The following is a 17,003-nucleotide window of genomic DNA, read 5'->3' as shown; positions in this document are numbered from 1 at the left end:
CAATGCCTCAACAGTAGGAATTTGGCAGGCTTGAGCCAGAGACTTAACCATTTGCGCACCATTAATCATGTAAAATCATGATACTGAATTTTAAGAATTTAATCTGATATGGAAATGTTTAATCAGTATTTAAGATAATGCTTACTGTACATTGCAATCCATTGCCATGCCTACTTTTGAAAATGTCTTCGTGTCTGCTGATTACTTATAATATAATTCTGGCCAATAAAGTATCTCTCTTTGATCATGGTACTTTTATATATTATATATACATATATATTTTTTTCCTCTGGAGAAATTATCTCTGGGCAAAACTTTGGCACAAAACAGGTCCACTTATACATAATAATAATAATAATAATAATAATAATAATAATAATATTTATTATCCCACACATCACTTACTCACTTGGACACTAGAAGAGGGAATTATGTTAAAATGTTCTTCATCGACTATAACTCAGCATTGAATACCATAATTCCCTCCACACTCACCACCAAGCTGGAGCATCTGGGACTCAGCTCATTTATGTGTCAGGGGATCTCTAATTTCCAGACTGGCAGACCACAGGCAGTAAAGATGGGCAAACATGTCTCATCCTCCCTCACTCCCAGCACTGGAGCCCCCCAGGGTTGTGTTCTGAGCCCGCTGCTGTATTCTTTGTACACGTATGACTGTGTGGCCACTACCAGCTCCACCACAATCATTAAGTTTGCTGACGACACCGTCGTGGTGGGCCTGATCTCTGACAACAACGAGTCAGCCTACCTGAAGGAGATTGGGAATCTGGAGAACTGGTGCCACAGGAACAACCTCCTTCTAAACGTCAGTAAGACAAAGGAGTTGATAGTGGACTTCAGCACTGAGCAGTAGAGGAACTATCAGACCCCCTGACCTGCACTCAATCTACTGTACAGCAAGCAGTGCTGGACCAAAGCCAGGAAGATCGTAAGGGAGCCATCCCAGCCATTTCACTGTTCTCTCTGAGGAGGAGCTTCTTCCCGCAGGCAATATGGTCTCTTAATCAGTACACCACACAGTACTGATCCATTTTGCACATCCACACACATGGTTTTGCACTCCCTGTGGACATTCTGGACATTCACTTACACTAGTGGCCACTGCACAACTACACATTCGTCAACATTAGTTATATTATCACAAGTCACTTTAAATATGTCACTTTTAAGCATATTTGCACACCCCCTGGACGTTCTGTTACCCGGATGCACAAGTCACTTTAAACACCTTAAATATGTGACGTTTCCATTTATATTCAATCTATATACAACTTCATTCCCACAGAAAAAGTCCATAAATTCTATATCTCTGTATTGTACAGCTGTCTCTTATTTTTTATATTTTTATATATGTTTCTTATATTGTATATTTTTTCCTGTACAGTACAGCTGTCACTTATTTTTCTATATATGTTTTCTATATATTTCTTATATTGTATATTTTGTACTGTACAGTTATGTTATTTTATTCTTTCTTAGTTAAATTCACCTTCTGTTTTCTTTTTCATATTAATTTTCTATTCATAGTCTTTTATTTTAAGGTCACGGGCAGTTTAAGCATTTCACTGCATATCGTACTGTGTATGTGTATGTGACACATAAAATTTTAATTTAAATTTGAATTAAATAATGCTTTGTATATGGGCTAAATTATTAAAGACCGATGATGTTAAGCACTTTATGTGGTGTATATGCTTTTTCCAATAGTACAGAATAGGCAAGCAACTGCTAATGAAAGCCACTGGCACCCTATCAACCCGTTAACATGCGTAGCTACAGCCTTTGCTCCAGGAAATTGTTATTTCCCTGATGGCCTGCTGAGGAACCACAAAATCCATGATTCACTTCTTTTCTCTCAGTTCAAGAACAATTCAGTCATTGCAACTTTGCTTAAGCAGCAAAAAGTATAACAAAGTTCAAGTGAAAATCTTTTCAACCATTGTCAGGGGAAAATCTTTTTAACCATTGTCAGGGGTTGATGTGGGAGTGAAGGTCTAGATAGGAACAGGCTAAGAAAGCAGGAAGTGAGCCAGAGAGATGATGGCAGGTCATGAAAAGGTCACGAAGTGTAGAGGTCTGCGTGAGTCATTCACATGGAGTTGAGGCAGGAGGTGAAGTTTGTATGGTGATCACCTTCTGGTTTCATATCTCTTCCTGTAGACTATCTAATGAACATTTTACATTCACATTATCTGTAAAGATAAACATAAACACTCCGCCCATAGGATGCACCATGAGACATTTATTCCACCAAAGGAAATCCGTTCCAGTAAAGAGATCCAGATAAAGTAATTTAAAAAAATACAAATTGATTTCATTCTTCTGTTTGATTTATATTATCGTTGAACAGCAGTAGTCTAAAAAAAGTCAAACACACATAGTTGGTAACAATTAAAGGAAGCCTGTGACTTCCTGTACAGCATGGTGCATTATGAGTGAGCATGGTACATGTTCAATCCTTCTTGTTGTTATCATCGTTTATACATTAATAATTTTATTTATGAACAACATTGAAGTCAAAGTGGGACTTTTGATAAACACGCAGAACGAATTAACACGGTTCTGAGAATAAAACTCCCTTTATTTCTCTATATGATCACTATATATACTGTACACTAATGCACTTATCCCAGTGTCTCACTGGTGCATGGACACCATCGGTTTTTGGTAAAAGCATTAAAGCTAAAAACTGCAGTGTCTATAACCATCTCAAATTCATGTTGCAATATCTTAATTTTTCTATTTTAGAATAATACACTTTATCAGGTTTTTTTTTTTCATGTAAAATCTAAATTGGCCAAGTTTCATCTAAATGACATTTAAGATCATTGAAAGATTTTAATTCTAAAAAAGTTACTGATACTAAAACATAAAAAGGCCTGAAATAGCAAATTAGCAAATGTGTTTTTTTATGTGTAAATATAAATGTGTATGTATATTGACAGAGAAGCATGGATGCAGTAAGAAGCATCAATGTTGTTTGGAAAATGGTGTTACAGTATATGATGCTATTTGAAAATATACTTTTTGACCTATGTGAGACTTTTTAGCACCAATTCCATGTTTTGGCCGTATATGATTTAGTTCATATTAGGTTGGAAAATAAGCAGAAGCAGATTTAAATGCCTTTCTTAGTGTGCAGTGTGGGGCAGTCAGCCTGTTGTTTCCCTCTAGTGACTACTCTGAACCTCAGTTAGGAAAAAATTAGCTGGAGGGCAGTGATGTTTTGATAGCCTGAGGAAACCCCCACTTTAGGGAGTGGACGTGATGTGCTCTCGCTAGTGTTTGTAAAAAAAAAGCGATGACAACATAACCAAGGGTGCGTTAAATTAGTTGTAGACAGATTTCTTTCGTTTAGTAACAGGGTTTTCCTTGTGCTGTACAAATAACAGAATCATGTAACAAAGTGTATGTACAGTATATTACACGTATAAAGTGAGATACAGGTGAAATATAAACAGGCTATGTTTAGTTATGCTAACTATTCATATAAAATACTGCATGTGTCTTAAAGATAAGCAGCATGTTGTTTACTTTAGCCTAGATGTATACAGTAGGTTTAACCTGTTTTTGGGGTTAGCACTTAAGACATTAGACTACTGATCTGATGGTCCCAGGTTCAGACCCCACTGTTGGTTCCTTTATGAAGGCCTTTAACCCGCAACAGGTCAGATGTTACAAAATCCAAGTCTTTCTGCATAAGAGTGTAAACACAAACTGAGATGTGTTAGCTAATCGTGAGAGAATAATGTGCAATCAGGTGAGGTTATGTGGCGTGTGGTAGTAAGTATCCTTGTTTCTCAGCGCCTCCTTGCTCGTAGTCAGGACTGAAGAAGCTCTGGTCATTTTGGACTGCCCTCAACTCCACGCCGGCATCCTCACTCCACACGCTGTCCGTGCTCTCCGACACATCCAGCAGGTACTCCCTGGGGCTCTGGCATGCCTCCCTGAGCACCCTCTTTGCTCGCTTGTTGAGCAGGATGTACGCGGTGGGGTTGATGAAGACGCGGGAAAAGGCAATGCATTCGGTGCCTTGGATGGCGAAGTCCAGGTGCAGGCTGACACCGCACTCAGACACCACGTGCAGCTCGTGGAGAAGGTGCAGCACGAGCACCAGGGTGTACGGGAACCAGAGCAGGAAGAACAGCGCGGTGGAGACGACGGTACGCCTGACCGTCCCGGAGCACCCCGAGGAACGCGCGCACAGGACCGCGGCGACGGACGAACCGAGCAGGAGCAGGAAGGGGACCCCGAAGACGAGGAGCGCCTGCTGGAGGCGCATGTAGATCTTCCATCCCGGCGTGTACCGGTACAGGCACTGGGTCTCGACGTGGACGCGGCGCTCCTCGACGAAGCCCAGGTGCGGCGCGGCGGCCAGGCAGGCCAGGGTCCACACGCACGCGCAGCACGCGGCGTCCTTCCTGGCGTCTCCCATGCGCCTGAAGACGCTCGCGGCGTCCAGGCAGCTGCGCAGCGGCGCGCACGCGCTGAACAGGTTCCCGGCGTACAGACCCACCGCGTACGCCAGCGTCACCGTCTTGCACGCGTGCGCGCCGAAGATCCAGTCGCGCGCCGCGTACACGGCCCAGAACGGGAAGGTGGCGGCGAGCAGCAGGTCCGCGCACAGCGCGCACGCGGGCAGCGCGCGCCGCACGCGCCTGCCGCGCGCGAGCACGCACACCAGCGCGACGTTCGCCGCGAGACCGAGCGCGCACGCCACCGAGTAGAAGACCGGCAAGAAGTAACGGCTGAAGTTCTTCACCTGGTGTTTCTCACACGGCCGGAAGTCCGACAGCGCGTCCAGGGAGTAATAATCCGAGTAATCATAGTCCGAGGTGTTACTGCTGCTGTTCGCGGGGAGAGACGCCGAGTCGTCCATGGTGTGTGTCTGTGTGTGTGTGTGTGTGTTCCTGCTTCTGCTGCGCTCTGCTTTAGTGGTGTAACACACACACACACACACTGGAAGAATGTAGAGGGAGGAAAGACAAAAAGTTATTTAACTCTTCAAGCGCCCTTACTTCCACATCAAAGCAAAAAATAAATACATAAATAAATTAATAAATAACATCCGTCTCAAAATTATATATAGAAATTTTTTTCTTTTTAAAAAACGAACCCTTATAATTAATACCTAGTTGCCCCCAGTTATTTCTAACTTTGTCTCCATGTCTTGTTACACAGCTTTATGTAAGTCATGAGTGTATTCTCACTCTAGTCCACACCTCCAAACTCATCTTCACCTGACTCCAATTAGCTTTTTTGTGATCACACTGGTACTATGAGGTTTTTATGGTTGTTCTCAACAAGACAAGACATAAAAGATAATTTTTTTTCTGTTATTATTTTAGGCACATTATATTTGTCAATACTTTTGATGAAGATCAGATCACATTATATGAAATATTAATGCAGAAAACCAAGAAGATCCAAAACATACTTTTTCTTGCCATTGTACATGTGATTTAAATACAATCTAAAACATCAGAACATGTCACACCTTTTAATAAGACTATTTTTAAATGAGCCTATCAACTTTAATGTCTGTTTTATATAACTTTATTTATTTATGAATTTGTTTAATTGTAACTTACACTCACCTAAAGGATTATTAGAACACCTGTTCAATTTATCATTAATGCAATTATCTAATCAACCAATCACATGGCAGTTGCTTTAATGCATTTAGGGGTGTGGTCCTGGTCAAGACAATCTCCTGAAGTTCAAACTGAATGTCAGAATGGGAAAAAAAGGTGATTTAAGGAATTTTGAGCGTGGCATGGTTGTTGGTGCCAGACGGGCCGGTCTGAGTATTTCACAATCTGCTCAGTTACTGGGATTTTCATGCACAACCATTTCTATGGTTTACAAAGAATGGTGTGAAAAGGGAAAAACATCCAGTATGCGGCAGTCCTGTGGGCGAAAATGCCTTGTTGATGCTAGAGGTCAGAGGAGAATGGGCCGCCTGATTCAAGCTGATAGAAGAGCAACTTTGACTGAAATAACCACTCATTACAACCGAGGTATGCAGCAAAGCATTTGTGAAGCTACAACACACAACCTTGAGGCGGATGGGCTACAACAGCGAAGACCCCACCGGGTACCACTCAACAAAAAAAATCCCCTGCACTTTACCTTTGAAAAAAAATGCGACAGAGCAGGGTTTTCATTAGAGTGTGTGTGTGTGAAGGCAAGAGGAGTTAGGGAAGGGGAATGCGGTCCAATGATGCACGCACACACATTAACGGAATCAGTGCAGTCTGACAGAGAGAGAGAAACTGGATCTTTAACCTCTCTAATAACACTTGCTTTTGCTTTACACACGTGCACACGTGTTATGATAAAAATGCGCATGTTAATGGAGGACTTTTACACACACATATAGAAACACAAAATAAATGATGCTTTAGGTGCACAAACATGGTCACAGTGTTATAGTAAACAGAACGTGGGGAGTACATGGAGACAATTACCTACAATCCTGCAGTGCGAGAGAGAGAAAAAACATTGGCTTAGTGGTGATCACGGGATGTTAGGCATCAAAACAAGAAGCACATGGGTGCTACATGATACTCGATGATACCTGGTACTCGTAAATCAAGGCACGCTCATTTTTTAAGTCAAAATTTATTAAAATTTTAGCTTTTTCAGGTTACCCACAATCCAAGGTTCCACTGTACTTCTTTCATCGTCAGTCAAATACACTCCCTGTTCGGTAATCGGAGAGTGAATCAAAGATGAGAAATGGATAATGTAGATAAAAGGATAAAGATAAAGTTTTGTCTTAAAACCACTCCAGCGTGTTAAAATTCACTTATACCACTTCAGCGCTGTTATTTCAGCCAAAGTGAAAATATGAACTAATCCCAGTAAAAATATTCAGTTTAGCTTCGTGAATTCGACACATAACTGTTCATAACATCGCTTTTACTCAACTTTTAGATTTCACTTATGGTGCAGGTTTAACTTCAGGCAGAGATCTAAGTACTACAAAAGATTCAGTAAATTCTGCCCAGACAGAGTTGTGTGATGCTGCGACAAAATGTAGATGGACAGACAGACAGAGAGACAAACTGAAATTTTTTTTTGTTTCGGGTCTTCCACTATATGAAATGTAAAAATATTATTGAAAGAGTGAGTTCTGACCAACATACAGACAAAACCTTTCTTTTATTTATCTAAATCTCCTCATTAATAACAGAGACAGCAGCTGGTGTATTTTAGCACACAGTCCATAGTTGGAATACAGGAACTGCTGTTGTCTAACCAGGGACTGTGGAGGCCAATGGGGATTATCATTGCATTTATTCCAATCATATTCCCCGTGGTGGGACCTCCAGTCAACAGTCACATGGGCAATTTGGGAACACCAATTAGCCTAATCTTCATGTGGGAGGAAAGCGGAACAACCAGAGGAAACCCACAAAACACAGGGAAAACATGCAAACTCCATATGCAAAGACCTTTACCAACTTTAATAAGTTGTAGACAGTGTGCATATGCAGACACAAAGTGGGGTCAAAGAGGATTAGTGAAAATGCAGATGTGTGGATGTGTGTGTGTTTCCACAGGCTGAGAAAAAGAAAAACATGTCACGTTTGTCCAGTGTCCAAACTGTTGGACTGGTTTCAGGAATTCTGTGTCTTCTCCAGATGTGGTTGCAGGTTTGCTATAAAAGAAAAAAAAAAAACAGGCGGACGCATCTTGCTTGATTCTGCATGCTCTCCCACAAAACCTTTTCAACAGCCTTCAGCTGGGTCTCCTGAGTGCTGCACAACATGGAGTGTTTGGAAGTTGTGAATGGCATGAAACCAAAATCCACAAAGCAGAAACACAACTACTAAACCACACTGGGAAAAAAATGCCATGCTTTGCTTTATCTCTTTTCCTTTTCTTCTCTTTAAATCCCTTCCTTACCTTTACATCAATGGTTCCTCTGTGGAGATTGTCGAAAACACCAAATTCCTGGGTGTCCACCTGGAGAAGGACATCAACTGGTCCCTCAACACCAGCTCCCTACACAAGAAAGCTCAACAGCGTCTCTTCTTTCTGAGAAGACTGAGGAAGGCCCAGCTTTCACCACCGATCCTGACCACCTTCTATAGAGGAACTATCGAGAGCATCCTGAGCGGCTGCATCACTGTCTGGTTTGGGAATTGTGCCATATCGGACCGCAAAACCCTACAGCTGATAGTGAGGACAGCGGAGAAGATCATCGGGGTCTCTCTCCCCTCTATTGAAGACATCCACACCACACGCTGCATCCGCAAAGCCACCAGCATTGTGGCTGATCGGACACACCGCTCTTACACACACTTCACACTCCTGCCATCTGGAAAAAGGTACCGAAGCATTCGGGCACACACATCCAGACTGTGCAACCGCTTTTTTCCACAAGCCATCCGTCTCCTCAACAAAAAGGGACTGGCCTGATAAACACACATACACTATCTGTCTTGTCTCTGCTAGCCAGCTAACTAGGTCTCTTAGTTAGCTAGTTTAGCTTCTCTGTTAATTTATGTTGTAAGTTTATGTTGCATGTAGCACCTTGTCCTGGAGGAAAATTGTTTTGTTTCACTGTGTACTAACTGTATGTGGTTGAAGTGACAATAAAGCCAACTTGACTTGACTTGACATTTCTTTCATTTCCTTCTTGTTTACTTTTTCTTTTTCCATCTTTCATTCTTTTCCTTTTCCTTTCTTATCCAATTGTTCATGCTACCCCTTTCCCTTCTTTACTTCACTTCTTTATCTTTATTACCTTTATTCTACTCTTTCTCCCCTATTTTTCACATCTTTCTTGTTTTATTGTTCTTTTCCGATAATCAGCTCCATTTTTTTTCTTTTCCTCCCATAAACCTTCTCCTATTCCTCCACCCATTTTGTTTTCTTCTTTCCTTACCTTTACATTTCTTTCATTTTTCTGTCCTTATCCTTCCCTTTTTGTCACACTCTAGCATAAGCAGTTGTAATAAAAACAAAACACAGTCAACATGTGAAAGATGATGCCTGGAGCAGGCGGGGTTATTCCAGTAAAAAACAGGGAACAACACTTTTATCCCCTACACCACCCTGAAGGGCAGGAAGCAGGGGGCATGATGGTGGTGTGTGGTTAATCAGAGGGCGGGGTTGGGATGTTTACCAACACCAATTCATTTTAGTTTATTTGTGTAGAGCTCTAAATAATGCAGATCATCACAAAGCAGCTTTGCAAGAATTAAAACACCTGTATAAATATGAATTGTTAAGGAATGTATAAATGTATAGCTTTATCAGTTTGCCAGCCAGAGGTGACGGTGTTGAGCAACAGTATGTGGGATAACATGAGAACCTCAAGAGGAATGAGACTGTATGTCCTCCAGGCCTGCGAGCATGAAGTTTCCTGGAAGTCTCAGATAATAGTCCTTCATTACAGCACAGCTCCACCCCGCCCCGCCCCCCCCCCCCAAAAAAAAAGATTCAAATCTACAAATTTCTGAATTTCCAGCTTCCTGTTCATCTGAACACCACATGGAGCAGCCATAAAACTTCCTCAAGAATAAACACTTAAAGTTTACATTTAAGGCACTTCAGCTTCAGTGTAGGGCCAACACCAGGTGGCGTAAGATATGACCTCAGGGGGTAGACAAATTCAGAAAGAAAATCCGATAAATTTTATGATAAAATCACAGGAGTGTTTATATACAGGCTGTGCTTATGTGATTATCAGATGCTCTGTGTTGCTTTCTGTTTCTTGTGTGTGTGTGTATTCACATCCTGCCATCTGGTACTCAAGCTGAGTTAATGTCAAATGGATTAAATTTGTGTCACACAGATCTGCAAAGTAATAACGTCTGTAGTCAGTCAGTGTAGAGCAGACACGCAGGAGCCTAACCAGCACATGTTTACTGTAAATTATAACTCTGATGGTGCTTGTTCCTCCTGGAGTCTCTCCACAGCTCTCAGATCTCTCTTCATCTCCTGCTCTCGTCACCAACTATGTCACTCTTTTTTTTCCTCAGTAAACTGGTGACAGAATTATTGGCACCCAGGACTCACCCATGCCCACTGGGACAAAAGGCCACGTCGTAAGGTCATCACCTGCACCTGTTTCGCAAGGGTTTGTGACTTAATTTAGATTTTTTTAAATATAGGTCATAAGACATACAATCATCTGTAAAAGTTAGTGCCCATTCTTTCAATCCGATGGGTTTCTGTGTGAAAACATAATAAAAATAATCTGATCATAGCGGGTTTTAGTATTATCCAACCTCAGTTGAACAACAACAACAACTATACAGGAAAAAAAAAATCCAACTAGATAAATGTTAATTTATCTTTTTAACATTTTAGCTTTGTTTACAATGTATTTTTTTTTAGCTTGCCTTACTTATTTAACAAAAAAAAAAAAATGCAGCCAGGCACTGCTAATAATACGCCTTTGATTAACTGATCATCAGCAGATGTGCAGACCTGGTCTGGTTTGCTGGTCTGGTGTGTTAACACCATGCCTAGAGGTTGAAGACATAAGAATTGGACTTATAGAACCAACTGTTGCTGCACATCAATCTGGAAAGAGATCTATGAAAACCCACTTCCATACAATTTGCAGTTAAGCGTTCTACAGGGAGAAATCTTATTCACTAGTGTATCTTCCCAGGAGTGGATGGGTCAGCACATTCACCCCAAGGTCAAATACAAAAAACCCAAGAGTTACATCTCAGACCCTGCAGGCCTGACTAAGGATGTTAAATGTTAAAGTTTATGACAGCACAATTAAATGAACACTGAACAAGTACTTATTGTTTGGAAGGGTTGCTAGAAGAAGCATTTTCTGTCTAAAAAGGACATGGAAGCATGATTGAGGTTTGCAAAACTGGATCTGACCAACTCACAAGGCTTCTGGAACAAGTTCAAGTTCAAGTAGGCTTCATTGTCATTAAAACCATATACAGTTAGTACACAGTGAAACGAAACAACGTTCCTCCAGGACCAAGGTGCTACATGCAACATAAACTTACAACATAAATTAACAGAGACACTTAACTAAAGGCCTAGTTAGCTGGCTAGTAGAGACAGGACAGAGAGACCTAACATAAATTACAACATAAATTAACAACAACTAACTAGCTAAGTATAACATTTTTATAGACAACATAAAGTGCACGTGCAAATGTGCAAACAGGAGCAACAACAAAGTGACAGTGCGCAACCAGGACATAACAGAACATAAAATATGGTGTTAAGGTAGTGGGTAAACATAAACATTCAGCGTTATTCCTGTAGCGGACAGTCTGGGTGCCGCAGGCGGAGATAACCAGCCCCCGACTCCGGCATTAGAGCCCTCACAGCGGGGCGAGTGGGTGACGACTCGGCGGCATACTCGTTCAGCCAAAGCTAACGCTAAGTCTACCCCCCCGGAGCACACCTCTTCTGCGCTTTACGTGTCCAACAGGTTTGCTCTCCTCAGTGAACACCCACTGAGAAACCTGAAAGAGCTCTGGTTATAGAAGACTCTATAATGAGACACGTGAAATTAGCTAGGCCTTTAGGGGCGCCAGCGGCAGTGGTTAGGTGTATCCCGGGAGCCAGAGCACCGGACATAGGACAGCATAGGTTCTCTAAGATAGTGGTACATGCTGGAGCTAATGATATACGCCTTCGTCAGTCAGAGGTTAGTAAGAATAACTTTATAGAGGTGTTTAAATGAGCAAAGGCGATGTCCGATGGAGTAATATGCTCTGGTCCCATCCCAATGAGACGTGGCGACATAGCTTACAGCAGGTTATGGTCGCTGAACCGCTGAATGTCCAGGTGGTGCTCCGAAAACACCGTGGGCTTCATTGATAATTGGAAGACCTTTGAGGGCAAAACTGGCCTGTTAGGGCAGGATGGTGTCCATCCCACTCGGGAGGGTGCTGCTCTCATTTCCTGTAGTATAGCTCATAGTCTCAGAAGAAGCCTAGTTAATCGATGACAATCCAGAGCCCAGGCCAGGGAGCAGACAGACAGGCTAAACCAACCGTCTGCTAGCTGCATAGAGTCGTCACTCAGCGTTCATCATATTGAGACTGTGTTTGTTCCCCGAGCTAAAAACAAATTTAGAAAGTCTCTGAAAGTAATTTAATTAACATAAAGACCACAAACTTGGATCACACCGAATGCGCAGCCGGCACCTCTGATCTGAAGCTAGGACTGTTAAATATTAGATCTTTCGCATCTAAAGCAGTTATAATTAATGAAATTATTACGGATCATGAGTTTGATATACTCTGTTTAACAGAAACCTGGATTAAACAGGACGAGTATGTAGCTCTAAATGAAGCTAATCCTCTTGGATACAGCTACATACACCAGCCTCGGTTAACTGGTAGAGGAGGAGGTGTCGCAGTTATTCACAATGATAATCTGACTATTGTACAAAAACACGGACACAAATTTAATTCATTTGAAATTCTTTATAGTAACATAAGTGTATTTAACTATATTAAGTCAGCTCAGTCGATCCCGCTAATTGTCATTTACAGACCTCCAGGGCCGTACTCTGAATTTCTTAGTGAATTTGCAGATTTCCTCTCAAACCTAGTCGTTTCTGTAGACAAAGTGTTAATTGCTGGAGATTTTAATATTCATTTTGAAAATCCAGAAGACCCTCTGAGAACAGCATTTATGTCCATACTGGACTCAGTAAGAGTAAATCAGTGTGTAGTAGGACCCACTCATAAAGCAGGTCACACTTTAGATTTAATAATATTATTCGGATTAAGTATAAGAAATTTATTCACAATTCCACTATCTGAAGTTATCTCAGATCACTATCTTGTCTCAATTCAAGTGTGTCACAGTAATAATATTTGAATATTTAGAGTCGACATTTTGTTATACCTTAGATAATGTAGCTCCAGTTAAAAGAAAAATTATTAGAGATAAGAAACTTGCTCCCTGGTATAACGATCACACACGCACTTTAAAACAGACCGCTCGGAAATTAGAACGTACATGGCGTCAAACTAAATTGTTAGTATTTCAAATAGCATGGAAGGAGAGCATCCTGAACTATAGAAAAGCTCTTAGTGTAGCTAGATCAACATATCTCTCCACTCTTATAGAAAATAAAAAAATAATCCTAGATTTTTATTTAATTCTGTAGCCAAATTAACCAGAAATAAGACCACTGCAGAAATATCCACAACAACATCATGCAATAGTGAGGACTTCATGAACTTTTTTTATAATAAAATTGTAAATATTAGGCATAAAATTGAGGTTTTGAAACCAAACAATGTAATTGATGCAGATGTTAATCTAGCCATGTCAGATCAGAACCTAGAATACTTTACTCCCCTTGAAGAGAATGAACTAATTTCACTCATCTCTTCTGCAAATTCATCAACCTGTATATTAGATCCTGTACCGACACATTTTCTTAAACTGATAGTACCAGCAATAACAGAACCCCTGTTGAGAATAATTAATTCTTCACTCAGCATTGGTTATGTTCCAAAATCTTTTAAATTAGCAGTTATCAAACCAATAATTAAGAAACCTGACCTCGACCCCTGTCAGCTGTCCAGTTACAGGCCAATATCAAACCTCCCCTTTATCTCTAAGATTCTGGAAAAGATAGTAGCGGAGCAGCTATGGTCATATCTACATAGAAGTGGCATACATGAACTGTATCAGTCAGGATTTAGGCCTCATCACAGTACAGAGACAGCACTCGTTAAAGTAGTAAATGACAGTAAATGACATCCTATTGGCTTCTGATAAGGGTTGTGTAACTATGCTTGTATTACTCGACCTCAGTGCAGCTTTTGACACCATTGATCACGCTATTCTTCTTCACAGATTAAAAAATGTAGTAGGAATTAAGGGTACACACCTCTCCTGGCTCAGATCCTATTTGACCCATCGGTATCAGTATGTAGACTTAAATGGTGATTATTCTCTAGTGAAGTTTGGCGTTCCGCAGGGTTCAGTTTTAGGTCCAATGCTTTTTTCCCTTTACATGCTTCCTCTGGGCAACATAATAAGCATGGTATTAGTTTTCATTGTTATGCTGACGATACACAGTTATATGTCTCAGCAAAACCTGATGAGAAAAAACAGCTTACTAAAATTGAGCAATGTGTGCAGGACATAAGAAATTGGATGCTAATTAACTTCCTTCTGCTAAATCCGGATAAGACAGAAGTTCTAGTCATAGGACCGCATACAGCTAGGAGTAAAATTTTAGATCACACCGTAATTTTAGATGGCCTTTCTGTTCCATCAAATGCAACAGTGAAAGACGTTGGTGTGATTATTGATTCCAGCCTTTCATTTGAAGCTCATGTAGATAATATTACCAGAATAGCATTCTTTCACCTCAGAAATATTGCCAGGATAAGAAATATATTGTCGCTAAACGATGCAGAAAAACTAGTTCATGCTTTTATCACCTCTAGGTTGGACTATTGTAATGCCTTACTGTCTGGTTGTTCAGCTAGATGCATAAATAAGCTTCAGCTAGTCCAGAATGCAGCAATGAGAGTCCTCACTAGAACCAGAAGATACGAGCACATCACACCTATCTTATCTTCACTGCATTGGCTCCCTGTGAAATTTCGCATTGATTTTAAAATACTACTCTTGACATATAAAGCATTAAATGGTCTCGCGCCACAGTACCTGAGCGAACTGCTAGTGTCTTACGATCCGCCACACCTACTTCGATCAAAGGATGCAGGCTGCTTGTCAGTACCGCGTATTATGAAAAATACAGCTGGGGGCCGAGCTTTTTCTTACAAAGCCCCAAAATTATGGAATAGTCTTCCAAATGTTCGGGACTCAAACACAGTCTCAGTGTATAAGTCCAGGCTAAAAACCTATTTATTTAGCCAAGCATTTTTATAAATAGATTTGCCTTAGGTAAAGGAGCAGATCTGGGGGACTTATAAACGTAGAGTATTATGGTTAACTGGTATGTTTGGATGCTGTCTTCCTCACTCTCATTGATCACTCAGGTTTGCTGACGGTGAAGTGATTGTTTGCTTTACATGTCAGGAAGCCCTCATGTTTGTGTTTCCTTCTGGCTCCTTCCTTTTAGTTATGCTGTCATAGTTAGTCCTGCCGGAGTCTCTGCTTGCACTCTACAGTTAATATACATTCACATTATACATTGTGTGACTGTGACCATACCTAACTGCCATCTCTCCTCTTCTTCTCTTTTCCCCCTCTTTCTCTTTCCTCTCTCCTCCTGTCTTCCCCTTTTACTCTTTCTCTCTCTCTGTCGAGCTACACATGTCGTTCCTGAGCTGCCAGTGATCCAGACTCCCTCTGCCCTCCGGACCTGTCTGACCCATCCTGGTGCAACACTTCTGGCTGAAGATCTCGTCACATGGATGCCCCGTGTGTCTCTCTGGGATGCGTCTGGTGTCTGGGAATGATTCTCTCTACCTAGAAAATGGTTCTGGCCTTGACTGGTGTTGGCAACTGTTTCTCTGGGGACTTGACAGTTCGATAGTTCATAACTGGAACTTCTTACAAGTCTACCTGGGTCTTCAATAACTACCTGGACTCCATATTAACATCAATTAACATCAGCTATTATAGCTGAACTGCCTTCCACCCTACACACTGTATAAATGCAGATCATTTACTGCTTTCTGTTTCACCCAAATGAGGATGGGTTCCCTGTTAAGTCTGTTTCCTCTCAAGGTTTCTTCCTATTACCATCTCAGGGAGTTTTTCCTTGCCACTGTCGCCCTCGGCTTGCTCACCAGGGACAAACTGACCATTTTGATCCATACAAATTCACATTTATACAAACTTAAATAATTCTTTTGATTGTGTAAAGCTGCTTTGCGGCAATGAAAATTGCTAAAACGCTATACAAATAAAATAAAATTGAATTGAAACATTCCTTAAAACAGCAGCAAAAATTGAGGAATTAGTGCAAAAAGTAGTCCAGTAATGATCATTGTGCAAAAGAGGTAAACAGTGAAGCATTTACAGGTTGGTGTGTACGATAATTTGGTGGTGTAGGTCAGTGTGTCTGCACTTGTGTTGATTAGTCAGTCCAGTCCCAATATTTTGAGGTAGTTGAGTTAAGCTGTGTGATAATGTTTGTGTTTGTATGTGTGTGAGTGTGTTTATCAGGCCAGTCCCTTTTTGTTGAGGAGATGGATGGCTTGTGGAAAAAAGCTGTTGCACAGTCTGGATGTGTGTGCCCGAATGCTTCGGTACCTTTTTCAAGATGGCAGGAGTGTGAAGTGTGTGTGAGAGGGGTGTGTCCGATCAGCCACAATGCTGGTGGCTTTGCGGATGCAGCGTGTGGTGTGGATGTCTTAAATAGAGGGGAGAGAGACAGTGATGCAGCCGCTCAGGATGCTCTCGATAGTTCCTGTATAGAAGATGGTCAAGATTGGTGGTGGAAGCTTGGCCTTCCTCAGTCTTCTCAGAAAGAAGAGACGCTGTTGGGCTTTCTTGTTTAGGGAGGTGGTGTTGAGGGACCAGCTGAGGTCCTTCTCTAGGTGGACACCCAGGAATTTGGTGCTTTCGACGATTCCAACAGAGGAGCCGTTGATGCTCAGCGGAGAATGGTCGCCTCGTGTCCTCCTAAAATCAACAACCATCTCCTTTGTCTTGTCAAAATTTAGAAATAAGAAATAAGACAGGTTGTTGTCTTTACACCAGTCCGTTAGCCTTTGCACTTCCTCTCTGTACGCTGACTCGTCGTTCTTGCTAATGAGACCCACCACGGTCGTGCTATCACCGAACTTAATGATGTGGTTCGAACTGTGTGTTGCTACACAGTCGTAAGTCAGCAGTGTAAACAGCAGGGGACTGAGCACACAGCCTTGTGGGGCCCCAGTGCTCAGTGTGGTGGTGCTGGAGGTGCAGTTCTTGATCCGTACTGTCTGAGGCCTACTTGTCAGAAAGTCCAGGATCCAGTTGCAGAGGGAGGTGTCCAGGCCCAACAGGTTCAGCTTCCCAATCAGTTGGTGGGGGATGATAGTGTTGAA

At 41.6% G+C, this 17,003-nt stretch overlaps 1 protein-coding gene across 1 annotated transcript; it reads right to left on the bottom strand.

Annotated features, from left to right (window-relative positions):
* Nucleotides 1–3,501: 3,501 nt before the first annotated feature.
* Nucleotides 3,502–5,029, bottom strand: LOC128536542 (atypical chemokine receptor 2). The gene has a single exon (XM_053510626.1). The coding sequence runs from the start codon at nucleotides 4,898–4,900 to the stop codon at nucleotides 3,788–3,790; it is 1,113 nt and encodes a 370-aa protein (XP_053366601.1). The 5' UTR covers nucleotides 4,901–5,029; the 3' UTR covers nucleotides 3,502–3,787.
* Between the last annotated feature and the right edge of the window lie 11,974 nt (nucleotides 5,030–17,003).

This window comes from Clarias gariepinus, chromosome 1 (genome assembly GCF_024256425.1).
Source record: "Clarias gariepinus isolate MV-2021 ecotype Netherlands chromosome 1, CGAR_prim_01v2, whole genome shotgun sequence".
In the NCBI taxonomy this organism is placed as follows: domain Eukaryota; kingdom Metazoa; phylum Chordata; class Actinopteri; order Siluriformes; family Clariidae; genus Clarias; species Clarias gariepinus.
This window is presented reverse-complemented; position numbering and strand designations above follow the sequence as displayed.